This window comes from Eucalyptus grandis, chromosome 7, assembly GCF_016545825.1.
Source record: "Eucalyptus grandis isolate ANBG69807.140 chromosome 7, ASM1654582v1, whole genome shotgun sequence".
In the NCBI taxonomy this organism is placed as follows: domain Eukaryota; kingdom Viridiplantae; phylum Streptophyta; class Magnoliopsida; order Myrtales; family Myrtaceae; genus Eucalyptus; species Eucalyptus grandis.
Window position 1 is genome coordinate 3540602 of NC_052618.1, and position 13774 is coordinate 3554375.

General features: G+C 41.0%; 1 protein-coding gene across 1 annotated transcript; it reads left to right on the top strand.

The window, feature by feature from the left end:
• Positions 1-4692: 4692 nt before the first annotated feature.
• Positions 4693-6575, top strand: LOC120295687 (mediator of RNA polymerase II transcription subunit 28-like). The gene is made up of 3 exons (XM_039317029.1): positions 4693-4870; positions 6228-6340; positions 6441-6575. Exons 1-3 carry the CDS (start codon positions 4693-4695, stop codon positions 6573-6575), a joined length of 426 nt encoding a protein of 141 aa, XP_039172963.1.
• The last annotated feature ends 7199 nt before the right edge of the window (positions 6576-13774 follow it).

A 13774-nucleotide genomic window follows, 5' to 3' on the forward strand; every position in this document is an offset into this window, starting at 1 on the left:
TTGCCTTTTGCAAGTGGTCTTGGCCTCGCAATCTGGGTAGTAGTAATCAGAGTGCCGTAGCTCCTTCAAGTGTAATTATGTCAGAGAAAATTCCCATGTGCTTGCATAAATAGATCTAGGAACAAAACCAAATAATGCATGTTCGCCAGATCGACACCAACCGCATAGGCCATCACCACACGCAAGCCCGACTCAGGAGATTAGAACTCAAGCAAAGGTAATAACAGAGCGGATCAAACACAGATCCACCGCCAAGAAAGAAGATCACAAAGGAGACAAGGACACGAGCGACAGTACAAGGAGAAAGCCAGAGAGAACGGGGACGAACCTATAATGGTCTCAAGCTCCAACGGGACCTGCACACAGAGAAACGGAAACGCACAGATCTCAGCAAAAACGGAAACAAGAAATGGGATGGGGGGAAAAGAGAGAGTGTTGGGAAACCACGAAACCCTAAGAGCGACAGACACAGACACGGTCGCACGCACCTTCTTCTTCGCCTTCTTCTCGAAGGAAGAGCTGAGCACCTGTAACGACGCTCTCTCTCTACAGAGGAAGCAGTGGCTCGCCGAGTAGAGGTCAGCCGTGGCATCGAGGGCGAAGGGCGAGCGGCGAGCCAGAGATCAGCAGTGGTGGCGTCGAGGGCGAGCGGAGGTGGCCTCGAGTGGAGGTCAACGGGCGTCAAGCAGAGGTCAGCGAGCCAGAGGTCAATGGCGATGGCGTCGAGGGCAACCGGCGGCTGCATCGAGGGCAAGAGGTGGCGTCGAGTAGAGGCAGAGAACGGGCGAAGAGAGAAAAAAGTGTACTGGAACCTCCGGTTCGGTTCTCTGGTTCCCGGTTCTACCCGGGAACCATGCTCACCCCTATTAGGTACAGAAGGAGTGCTTATAGAAATATTAGTATAACTCAAATTTCTAAAACTAAAATCTCTAATTGCAAACTCTAGATTCTCGATTGGGTTTTCTAGCCAACCCCCAAAAACGAAGTAGTGATGACTTATGTTGTTTTTTTTTAAGTTGTTCTAAACAAACTAGATAATATAATAAACCCATATTGAAGAGTATGGATTTTGATGAGACTCACCATAATTTAGCATATGTAGCAATAGCTTAAAGGATGAAGTGATGCCATTATTATGGATAAAGAGTACGGCCGAGAGTGCTATCATGATAAAAATACCCATAAATTTGATATCCACACCCAACCTCCTCTTTAGAGGTGTGTTGCCCATGTGGATATGAATCACAACACTTTTTGTTGTCATGCGAGGTACAAGCTTAGAAAAGCTCGCAAGGGAACTCACAAAGGTTTGCATCGAAAGGCTTTTGGAATGCGAACCGTGAGGGAACTCTCATGGCCGTGAGGTTGGGTCACAACAATACTCAGTATTTTCCTTTTAATATTTAAAAAAACTTGTTGTTCCACCGTCTGCACTTGTGAAAGAATCGAGTAAAGGCTAGAAAACCAATTCATCTATCAATGGCGGAACCTCAGACAAAGCTCCATTCCTGGCATGCACGCGCATCTCTCTCTCTCTCTCTCTCTCTGTTCGTCTCACGCAAGAACACCCCTTTTCAATTCAGTTCGATCTTGCCTCCTGCACCTTTGGCTAGCAATTAGGCCGACTTCGCACATGGTCCCTCATCTTTTTCTGCATTGGAGCTTGGAAGCCTGCCAACTTCATCACATTTTTCAAGCTTGAAGAAAACCCATCCGAGATGTTGTCTTCTCTTGCTCCAAGATCGTCTTTCTATTTCGGTATCCATGAAGTAGCAATTTTTGTGCTTGCCCATGTTCTCAAATTTGGTTATTTCTTTATTGTGACTAGTTAGTTGCGCGGTGTTCCTGATTTGAATACTCCGTTTCTGAATTATCTCATTTCTATTTTACTTTGGTTTCCCCATTGACCATTGTTTCATGTATCCATAAACCAAACTTGCAGTGTTGTCGAGTCTCCCGGTGTGTTCTGGTATTGTGGTTCCTTTTCCGTTACATTGATTTTGGAAGAGTGAACCCTTCCAAGGATTGGATAAAGTGTGTCAAGCGCGAGGTTCACTCGATGTTGAGATTTTTAATGTTGGGAATTAGGTGTATCATGGTCTTGCTCTATGCTTGGTGGCGTAGATGAGAAGGTAAGCCGAGTTACTTATGAGAGGCCATGTGGAATTGATATGACGAGCAACTAAATTGCTACACCCCTTTGTGAGATTGTGAATTGCTATTATTAATACATGAACTGTTTCTGAATTGGACCCTCGGATTTGGAGAGATTCTAATGTTATGAAAGATTTTGTGTCCATGAAAACAATTATTCCTTTTACATTTCACAACTTGGAAAAGAACATTAGCTTTTGTTTAAGAAAATAAAATAAAAAATTACCGTGATTGAGAGTGTTATTCAAAGTGATTTCAAGCAGAGTATAAGGAAAATATCATTGTGTAAAAAATTGGGTGGAAGGTTTAATTTGCAATTTGAGTATAAAAATCCCTTGGGCAAATATAGTATACATTGTTGAAAAAAGATATTTGACTGGGGCTGGTTGCACCAGCTAATTGATATAAAAATATATTCCTAAGGAAGTTAAGGGCGTGCATGGAAACGCTCCAAAGAAACGTTTGCGGAACACTTCGTACGGATTTTGTTCCAGAAACAAAAAAGAAATAAACGCGTTTGGTTGCGTTTCTTTCTTTTTTTTTTGTTCTGGAACAAAATTGGAGCAAAAAAAAACACAAAGTTGCTTCTCGTTCCGAAACAATTTTGAAGAAACGCTTCTTCTCTCTCTCTTTTCTTCTTCTTTTCTTCTTCTTTTTTCTTCTTTTTTTCTTTGGCGGTCACTGCCTCGGCCATGGCCGGCGACCATCTGTCAAGGGCCAGCGACGCCGTCGAGGGTCGGCGACCTCACCGGAGCGTCGCCGGCCCCGAGCCTCGCCATGGCCGGCGAGGTTGCCAACCCCGTCGGCCGGTCGCCAGAGGCCGGTGACCGGCCGAAAAAAAGAAGAAATAAAAAGAAAGGAAAAACTGAAAAATAAAATAAAAATGTTTAAAAATTAAAAGAAACAAAAAAAAAAATTTACCAAACGTGTTTCTATTCATTTTTATTCCCAGGCAACAAACGTTACCAAACGCGTTCTTTTGTTCAAAAATTGTTTCTCGGAACATAAACACTTTTTTTTGTTTCTGTTCCTGGGAACATAAAATGAATAGAAACATTACCATGCAGCCCCTAATTTACTCTAAAATATTTCTTTCCTCTTCTTGTGGTTTTCTTTTAATGTTAGGTCTCTATATGGGAAGGTCCACAAATGTTGGACAAGGATAGAACCGCTTACATAAGAGGAGTCCCTTGATATTTATGTTGAATCAAGGAAGAATGGTTAGTCTGATTTATTTAAAAAGTTAGCACTTCTTTGGAACAAAAGACCACTTCTTCTATTTTTCATGAAAAATATCTTACTGAATATCCAAATGATAGTTTTAAGAAGCCATCAATTACGAGTTATAGTATTATCTTTTGTTACGAGTTCTTAATATACAGGACCAAATAAGCTAAATGTGCAAGAATTCTTTGTGACCCTTGTCGACACTCAAATTTTTATCAACATTTTAGGGTGTCCTTTTTTATTTTACAAAAAATATAAGAGAATATAAAAAGATAAAATCCAAGAAAATAAATAAATAAATAAATCGAGTCGAGTGGGCTGGTGTAGTCCAGCCCATTATTTTAGTCCCCTAGCCAATCTTCATTTTGTTTCCTTTCGGCCCATTTCATTTATTGTTTCATGGCCCATCTGTTGATTCCTTTTTTCAAGCCCATTTCTCTGACTTTTCTTTTACCCCGGGAAGAAAGAGAACAAGGCCCGGCCCAACATGCTCTCTCCTTTTCCCTTTGCACAACCAGCATGTGGGTGACACAAGAAGATGAACGCAGCAAAATGGGCAGAAGAGGAGAAACCGAGAAAGTGGGAGAAGTCAAGAAAAGAGGTGGTCGGCCATAGGTGGTGGTGGCGGAGGTTCGGTCCTTGTCCTGAACGAGTAAAAAAGAAGGGAAAGAGAGGTGGGGGAGAGGGCTTCCTTATTTTTCCATGTGCTCCGATTAATTGCATGAAAAGAACATCTCAAAGAAACGCTTTCTCTTTGACTAAAAAATCTCAAAGAAAAAGAAGAATCACCTGACTTAGGGATAACTACATAAACAGTCCTTAAATTTTAGTTTAATGGGCATAAGGGAGAGAGAGAGGTTTTGTTAAGATTGAACGTCATTCCGCCATGAACACCGATCTCTGGCTTGCCTATTCTACTAAAGTGTACATCATGGGTTTGCTAAAATGTCTAAAAAAAGACTAAAAAAATTCCCCATGAATTGACCGGGCTGTTTTGTAGCTAATAATAGTGTTTGGAGCCTGTACAAGTTGTAGCAAGTCTGAGAACCACGCTTGAATCGGAATACCACTACAGAACCTGCCACATATATCACGTGTTTGATACAATGCTTGAAAGAAGGGCGAACCTCATTCTTTATTGAACTTAATATCAATTCGTGTTTGCTTCTACATTGGTTTGGGGTTAGTTCGCAGCAACCCTCACTACAGTCGACCTCCTACTTCATTGGAAAGTTTCATTGAAATCTTCTCCTCATACTCCGGGAAGTCCATATTCATGACTGCTTTTAACTTTTACATTTAGGATACTAAATGTCTGAGAGACAAGCCCTCGACCAGCAGCATCAAGTTCATCCCCAGCTGCAATCTCCACGGCCTCCAAAGGAAGATATGGTTGCTTGTGTTACTGCATTGGAGGAAGCTTTGTTGCCATGCCTGCCAGCAAGAGAGCTTCAGGCTATAGACTGCTCGCAGCATCCTTTTCCCCAACGTGGGAAATGCTTGGTGTGCCATCATCTTATTTCTGCTACTTGAGATTGCTCCATATGCATTACCAAACCAGGACTATTCATATTTTGGCTTTTGTCATTGCTTGATGAAAAATGATTTCATTCGTTTATGTCCTTGTGTTGTTGTTCCCTCCTTTTGAAGCCTTCCGTCAATTAAATTGATAACTACGTTTCTCTATATAATTTCCCATAATGTCAGTTTATTACTAGATCATAGGTGCAGTTACGCTTGGTTCTTGTGAAAATTTCAATTGTGATTACATATCTAGTTCGGATTTGCTGAGTAGGACAAGGGTTAGTTTGTTATTGGTTAAGATTCTAGTTGATGGTTCTTTACCACCACGCTAACATCAATAGCCCTAAGAGGAGAGAATAAAATATCACTAATCGATCATGCCCAGTGAGGACTTGCACATGCGATGTTTTGTAAACCTATGAAGTTTTATTTAGACATATCACGATGGAGCTAATTATCTGGATTCTAAACCAGAAGAGGATATCCTGTAGGCTTTCCCTTGCAATTGAACTCAAAAGCAGTTTTAATAAATTGCCTTTCGAGGGTTCTAAACTATGAAATCATATTTATAAGCTGCGAGTTTCCCTGCAGTTGTACAGTTTGAGACAATCTGTTGGAGGGACTTGACCTCTTAAGGAGCACATTTGGGTTATTGCAAGTCTTAAGTGGATTGCACTAGGTAACATTGGCCGGTATGTAGGAAGCGTTCTTGTTTGAGTCATGCGTGGAGGAAGCTTGAGGAATGAAAGATCCTTAACATCTAGTTACAGGACAGCATTCTTGTGATGTTTTTTCATTGGATACAAAAGGGATAGTGCACTCCACTTGTAACGGAGTGCTGGTTTGGTGCCACTAGGAAACCAAAAAATGATCATGATATCTACACTTCTGGCTGAATAAGCTTTTTTCTAATTTTATCACCATCTTAGATCTAAGTTATGTCTGACTTGTTGCTTGTCCAATATCATGCTCATTGGATATGACTTAAGTTCACTTGTTTTCATTTGTTAACTTGCCCCACATGTAGTAGGCTGAGATTATGTTTCTGTTTGTGTAATTCTAACTGTTCAGATTTCATATTTGTAGAGTACCATTTGTTACCGAAAAGAGAATAATATTTTTGTAAGCATTCCTAATTTATTTCTCATTCATCACTAAACAAAGGTGTTATGCTAGCTATTTTTGAAAGAAATTGGTAATCTTGGTTACCTACCCGAGAGTGCAATTGCTTCCCCCCAACAAACACCCACGGCCGAGGCGCTCTTAGCCGGTTTATTGTTGTGAATGCCTGGTTAATAAGAACGTGCTTCTTACTGCTTTAGTTGATGTTGAAAGGCATGCTAGAGATTTTATGGAGGCTGCCAAAAAACTTCAAGTTTACTTTATCGGTCTCCAATGTGAGGATCAGCCAACCGAGGCTGAAAAGCGTACACAGGTAATGCTAAGGAAATAGTTGGGAAAATAGTAAATGGTTTTTCTTTTATGTTTGAAGTTATTTGAAGGCATTTGCAAACTTAACTCCCCTATGGAAACAGGAGATACTTATGATGGAGGAAGAACTAAAAATAAAGACCGAGCTCATCAAGAAACAGGAGAGACTGATCCAAGGGTGGAGGAAGGACTTGAAGGACCAATTGGGCAAAATCAACTGTGAACTTGAAAAGGTATAGACAATTTCCGGTGGACAATAGATGGGTTGCTTTTTATGCTACTGGTTATCTCAACATGAAAAGAATTTTATTCTTTGCCTCATGAGTGTGCAATTTTTTCAACCACGGTTCATTTTTTTTTTTCCTAAAATTCAGTAGGTCTTGTATAATTATATGCTCTTACTTCAGAATATTGCAAAAGGGGAAAACTCACCCTTCGCAGGGCAATCTGTGGGTCAACCAAGATTATTGATGGCTTATTTTAGCATTTGTTATTCTAATTGTCAGCTGTAGATTTTTTTTTTGTTAGAATTTAAATGTGCGTGAAAGCATGGTTTTAGTTATGGATGATAGTTTTTGGTTAGTGGCGTGTGTGCAAGTGTATGGTGTAGTTTATGGATGATGGGCAAGGGATAGACTAGGATAATTGAAAGACAAAGAACATGAGATATGAGAAATAATTTTATTAGTTGGATAAAATAATTTTACATGGAAGTGTCGGAAGTGTTGGTGGAGGATTTTCCCACACAAGGTCGACCTCACCCTCTCGGTGGAGGGTTTTCCCTCACACACTCAAATGGTCATGTACAAGCATATTTATAGGCGTAAATCACCGCCATTCTCCACCGACATTAGTACAAAAAATAATATAATATTATAAGTTTGCTTTTTATCTTTTGCTTGTGCGGCTTCTTCCGCATCTTCTGGTCTCTTCTCCATTTTTCTGCATTTTTCTATTCTTCAGCAGCTTTTGTTGACTTTTCTTTGGCCTTTTGCTGTCCACGTGTTCTGCTGCCCACGTACCAGAAAGTTCTTCATTATTTGAGAGTTTTCCATGCACGTAGAGCTTATTCTCTTGAAAACTCCATCAACTACTATAATATTATTTTATTGTGTGCCCCTTCCTTTCTTGATCAACTTGAGGCTTCTTCACTTGTCTTCAAGTTCATTCTCCATTAAGCTAGTAGCTTCTAGATTTTGTTGAAAATGGATCACTAATTTCCAACACTCCCCCTTGATCCATTTTCGGGATATTCCAGACTTATGTTATAAAGTCTCGAACGTACCTTAAAATTTCTCTTGTAATTTATCCCATGCCTTTTATTATGTCTTCGTTCCACGATCCCTTGTATTCTCTTGTCGAAACACTTGCACCTACCTTGGAATGTGCATGTCTTTTTTTCAACGATGTCCCATATGTCTTGGGGCATCAAAATGCTCTTAGTTGTAGTTGTTAGCTCGGGCTCGGGCTCTAGCTCTTGTAGGCTCTGGCTCCGGCTTTGGTTCTGGCTCTGGCTCCGGCTCTGGCTCTATTGGCTCTCGCTCGGGCTCTGGCCTTTGATTCCGGCTCTGGCTCTGTTGGCTCTCGCTCGGGCTCTGGCCTTTTTAGTTGAGGATGGTGAGGACAAACGCCCAAAAATCCATCCAAGTATGCCTAGCTCTGGCTTCATGGTCCCTTACGCCTGGCTCAGTTACGAACCTGGGCGCACTTGGCTCTGATACCATGTTAGAATTTAAATGTGCGCGGAAGCATGGTTTTAGTTATGGATGATAGTTTTTGGTTAGTGGCGTGTGTGCAAGTGTATGGTGTAGTTTATGGATGATGGGCAAGGGATAGACTAGGTTTTTTCGCCTAATTGTGCGTCTATTGCTTTCGAATTAATGTCATGAAGAAGTCGCTATTTGCAACTCATTAATGGGATCAGAGCCTCCTCTTCTTCCTCGGGTTTGGGTGTGGTAATCTGTCATAAGAAGGAAATTTCAGATATATGAATGGGTGAACTTCTTTTAATTTCATGGGCAGTAATCACCTGAAAGAAAAGTTTGGAGAGAGAGAGAGAGAGAGAGAGAGAGAGAGAGAGAGAGAGAGAGAGAGAGAGAGAGAGAGAGAGAGAGAGAGAGAAGAACGTCTTACACCATAAGGTGTGTAAGATTCTAGCTTGATCAAAGTCGGTAATTTCTAGACAATTAGCACTTTGGGCTTATGCCGCATGTGCATGATTCATGCAGATCCTGAATAAGCATGTTTTCGGCTTTCCTTGAAGCTGAGAAATGATTCTCCACTGGGACAATTTTAGAATGTAAGGGCCTATTTGTTAATCCTTATTAGGTTTCGCAGATGATCAAAAGTATTCTGTCCAACATTTGGAGCCACACCTTTGGATCGAATAGGTTCCAGTAAGGCACATTGTGATACTATTTTTGAAGAAGAATTTTACAAGTGAGGCAATGGTCTTAAGCTAGGCACTTGCCTTTCCCACGATCCGCTGTTTGTTTATCAGGATTTGGGATTAAGACTAGTTTTGTAGATAGAGCAGGTAAAAATGGGGAAGAAATTTCAATTCAATCTCAAACCCCGATCTGCTGCAAAGAATGTGCTTTGATAGCAAACTCATTCCCAAAATCTGAACTGCTCTGCATTTTCCAAGTTGGCTTGCAAACCAAAAAAATAATCTTCTCCTTTCCCCTAAAACATTTGCCCATGTGCTACATGCTCATGGAAAAACTTGCAGTTGTCCCCAAAATAGCATTTTCCTTGCTCAAAATAGCGGCAACATTGTGGCTTCCTGGGGCCTTGCTCAACTCCTCCGGTGACGTTCCTTGGATTTTGATTCTCGATTCCCAATGGCTGCCCCTCACGAACCCAGTGTGGTAACATGAATGCAGTCAAACCTTCGTGAGCAGAATTTGGCCCCACACAGAAGCTACTCTCTCTCCATTACTTCCCAGGCATTGTACTTGCACTGCTCCATTTATATTTGAAAAATTATGACTAGGTCTCTGGTTTCCCAAATTAGCATCATTCCGAGAATGCCAAAGTTCATGCTCAGTTCTATTCATAGAGCTCAAACTTTTCCTCCGTTCTGTGAGTCCCTGCATTTCTCTTGAAATTGGTCTCTGCTACGATGGTTTTCTGTTCTTTATAGGCCGAACGATTGGAATCCCAACACCGGGAATAGATGATCCTCTTAATTGCCCTGCTTCATTACTTGTTTTTGAGGTTGAGATTGATATTGGCAGAGCCCGGTTCTTCTTAGTGTTTTGTTTTCTGGAAGTCCTGGGCAGTGAAAAGTAAAATACTTTTGAAATTCAACATAATATTTTTTTAGAGCAATGGTGCAGCAAAAGTTGTGTACTGATTTTTCTAGACCACACTCAACCTAACATCATTTATGATGTTACCACGATGGAATCCAGGAATTACCCAGGATTACCTGGCCATATTCTAGTGAAAAAGATTCGTACTTGTTTCCCTTCATGAGTTTCCTCCTTTCCTTCTCTTGGAGTTGCGCTTCTGCTTCTATATCAGACCTTGCTAATGAGCCCCTCGAACGCTTTTCCATCAATGCTTTGGCCCTCTCTCCTTCATCTTCCCGTCTCTGAAATTGACACCAGAGTTATTATGCCTGAATCAGCACGTTATCGGCATGCAATCAGATCTCCTACATGGTTCAGACCTGTCTCATGCTGTTGTTACAATTCTCTTTCCACATGGAGGACCAGTGGCACTCCGAGATGCTATGTTAAATTTGAGAAAGGAAGTACCAATTGTAAGTCAATAACTGAGGAGGCAATACAAAATAGAGGCACAAACCATACAAAGTATTTCTACTGAAGGAAGGGTGGAACATAAAACAGACAAATTTGACCAATCATATTTTTGATTCACCAAAACAGAATCACCTGTTCAATTTTGCAAGAATATTCCACTTGAGCCAAAGATTGTTCCAACAACTTTTTTAGGCGACATATGTTTTGACTTTTCAAGAGGAATCTCATGGAAAACATGAAGTTTCTCAAAAATAGGAGGGAGAAAGCTAATAGAGTGTCTCTCGTTATTTGTCTTGCTGCAATGAGTTTGAGAGGGCAAAACTACGTTGAGGTAGACTTTCAAACCAAAAGAATATATATGCATACATGTATTGGTTTCGATTTTCACTAGGCAGTCGTAATCACAAAAGTGGACAAGATGCCATATCAAGAAGTTACACAGTCCCTTTTGTTTGATACGCAGCAAATGTAAGGTTTAGAGTGACCAAAAATGGGATGAATTAACAGATCACAAAATTCAGGAATATGTTCATAGTGGCTATTAAACCTAAAACTTCCATACTTGCCATTAAACCAACATTCGCTGATTTCAAGTTACGCCAGGAGAAATCCAAAGGCTAAGTACAATGAACAGAATAATTACCATCCCCAATCATGGGACTCATTCTTATCGGTATTTTTTATCCAGAAAAAAATTTATTAGATGAGGAATGTTTATATTTTGGTTAAACCAAATAGGTTAAGATAGAATAACTTATCTAGATACATGGATGAAGACAGGTCTTTCAATGACTTCAAAGTATCTCTGATTAAATTACATAAAAAAAATTAAGGACCAATTTGGTCCTAACAAAAAATATTTTTCACATCACATAGTATTGATACCATTTTTTTTTTTTTTACAAATTTTTATTTTCTATTTTATTTCCCTTATTTTACACTATTTTCGGATAATTATTATTATTTAAAAAAGGGAGAGGCCCACGCGGGCTGGGCCTTCGCGCGCAACCTCCCTTTTCTTCTCTTTCTTCCTCGTGGGCCCCGGCCCATCTCACCCATCGCCTTCGCCTCTCGGCCCGGCCCAGCCCGGCCCCCTTCTCCTTCATCTTCTTCGTCTTCCTCTCTTCTCTGCAACACGCGCAGCGACAACGAGGCGATAGTCTACGGACCTTTCCCCCTCTTCCCTCGCGCCGAGCGTCGGTAGGTTCCGACCTCGAGTCTTCGTCGGCTTTCGATTTGTCCGATTTTGGAGACGAGCGAGGTGGACGGACTCGTTGCCCCATCTATCGAGCTCGTCTGTCGTTCGACGCCGCCAGCCGGGTAGGGACCCCCTGGCCGACCTGTCCCTGTTTTCCCTTCAAATTTTTGCGCCCTATTCGGGCTCTTCGGACCAGGCTTCCGTTGCCTGGTTGGCGCGAATCTCCCGACCCTGTTCGAGCGTGTCGCGTTGTGTCTTTCTCTCGGGAATAGTCCGTTCTGGGTGTTGGGGTTGACGAGAGCTGTCGCTGCCGTGGCTGGCCTCGGGAGCGACAGTTTATTCCCCTCCAGGAGTCCGGCGAGCAGAGATCACGGCTGCCGTGAGGGTGGCGAGGAAACGTTGAGGCCAGGAGAGGTGGTGCTGGGAAACCTCCGTCTGAGTTGGCCGAAGCAGTCCTGCTCCTTGGTGAGGCAATCCTGTGTTATGTTCTTGAAGATATGTTGACTCTCTGAACATTTTTATGTGCCGTGTTCTCTTTGCTCTTTTTGATGGTTGATCTGTATTTGATTTGTTTTGTTATCAGCCTTACAGGAGTTTTGATCTTGCTGAGTTGAGCTTACAATGCATTGTTATTGCTGTTCATGGGAACAAATTACACGTTTGTTGTGACCAAAGAATTGCTTATTCTCGGCTTCCATTTCCCTGGCCTATTTTCTAGTGGTTTATGGCCTTCCATGAACGATGCCCCAATTTGCAAGAGCTGAGAGCTGAGAGCTGCCTCGAGGGAAGGGTTTGGTGGTGGTCGAGGAGGAAGGGAGCTCAAGAGAGTGAGCGGATCAAATTTTCTGGTGATCTGTGACATTTCCGCCGGCCATGGATTGTGGCTGTGGGGGAGGGTCTGGCCGCCCATTTTAAAGCTAGCTTTGAGAAGATGGGGCTTTGGGCTTGTTAGGTTCTTATGATAGAAAGAATTAAACTTAATTCTGGTTCGAGTCCGTGTGGGCTTCGTTTGCTCTAATAGATAGACATTATGAACTTTTGTTTGTTTGCACTTTGCTTCAGTTTTTTTCCTTGAAAATAGATTTCATTATCAAAACCTCATTGTACCCATTGTTTTGAACCGTGATACCCCATCACTCACATTCCGCCCAGCTCGAGAGGTTTCAATAATTACTTTGATATTACTTTAGTCTTAATAGTTTAATCTTTTAGAAGAAAATGGAATTTGACTTGAATTTTGCTCATGAGATTATGTCATGGTGGACTATCGAGTTTTCCTTTCTTATACTTAGATAGATGCTTTCAATTCCTAACAATCATCCATATATTAGATTTAAAACTTCCGATTCTTGAGGAATGAAGAGGCTGTTGGATGCCAAATGAAAGCTCATGAGGAATGGGGATGATGTGGAATGTCCATAACTTCTTCATGTGCTTATGGAGAGTCATCTCATGTAATTTAAATACTTAATAAAAACCCCATAATAAAGAGATGCTTGCGATTATTGAGCTCTGGACTTTGGTCTGGGAGGAGTCATGATCATTGAAGTCGAAAGCCAAATTTGTCATTGATGAATATAAACTAAGCAGGATTTTATCCCCTTTTAAGACCCTTTTGGAGAAAATATAAACGAAGAACAAATCAGAAAGCCAGTCCTCTTGTTCTCTTCTTTACAATGGGCATTCTCATCGTTAACAAATTTGAAGTTTCAATTTCCAAAGACGTAATCTAGTTATTACCATTGAGGCGGATTAGGCCAAGCCAAGATTGGAGCATGCCTATGTCACTAAAGGAGACGAGAGCTTGTACATTCAATCAACAGTTTTGCCTATACAAATTCAATCACCAGTAACTGATAATGGCAGAGGAGCTAAAAAAGACTTGCTATTAGAACTCGTTTTATGTCACTTTCGAGCGTGTCTCTTGAAAAAACTCGATCGTGCTTTTTATTACAAGAGTTAAATAAGAGTAATATCACAACAAGTCAACTTGTGCCTTGTTTTGTACTTTCTTAACTATACGACATTAGCCACAAAAGCTTTGCATAATAATTCATCAGCATACTCAAATTAACTAATAGCGAGAATTATTTTTGAAGGTACTGTTGGCATGGTATGAATATCTAATGTAGTAGTCTTAAATCTTAGTCAGTTAAAGTTTGCATTGTATGTGCAAAAGATCATTTATATTACACACATTCATGTTTAGAATAAAATGGAATTCTTGGTGCATGGCGATGGATGGAAGAGGGGCTTACAATGACAAATGGGACTATAATGAAACGTCATTGTCAGTCCAGCTTGATAAACGGCATGACAAACCTCAAAAGCAATGACCTCCTTTATTTTCAAAGGCTTACTCAGTCTTGTGCAATTTTAAATTCCATATTCTCGACTATGAAGAAGGCTACGTGATGCTGCATTAATTCATTTTTGTTGATGTAGAAAAATATGCTTTCTTCAGTTACAT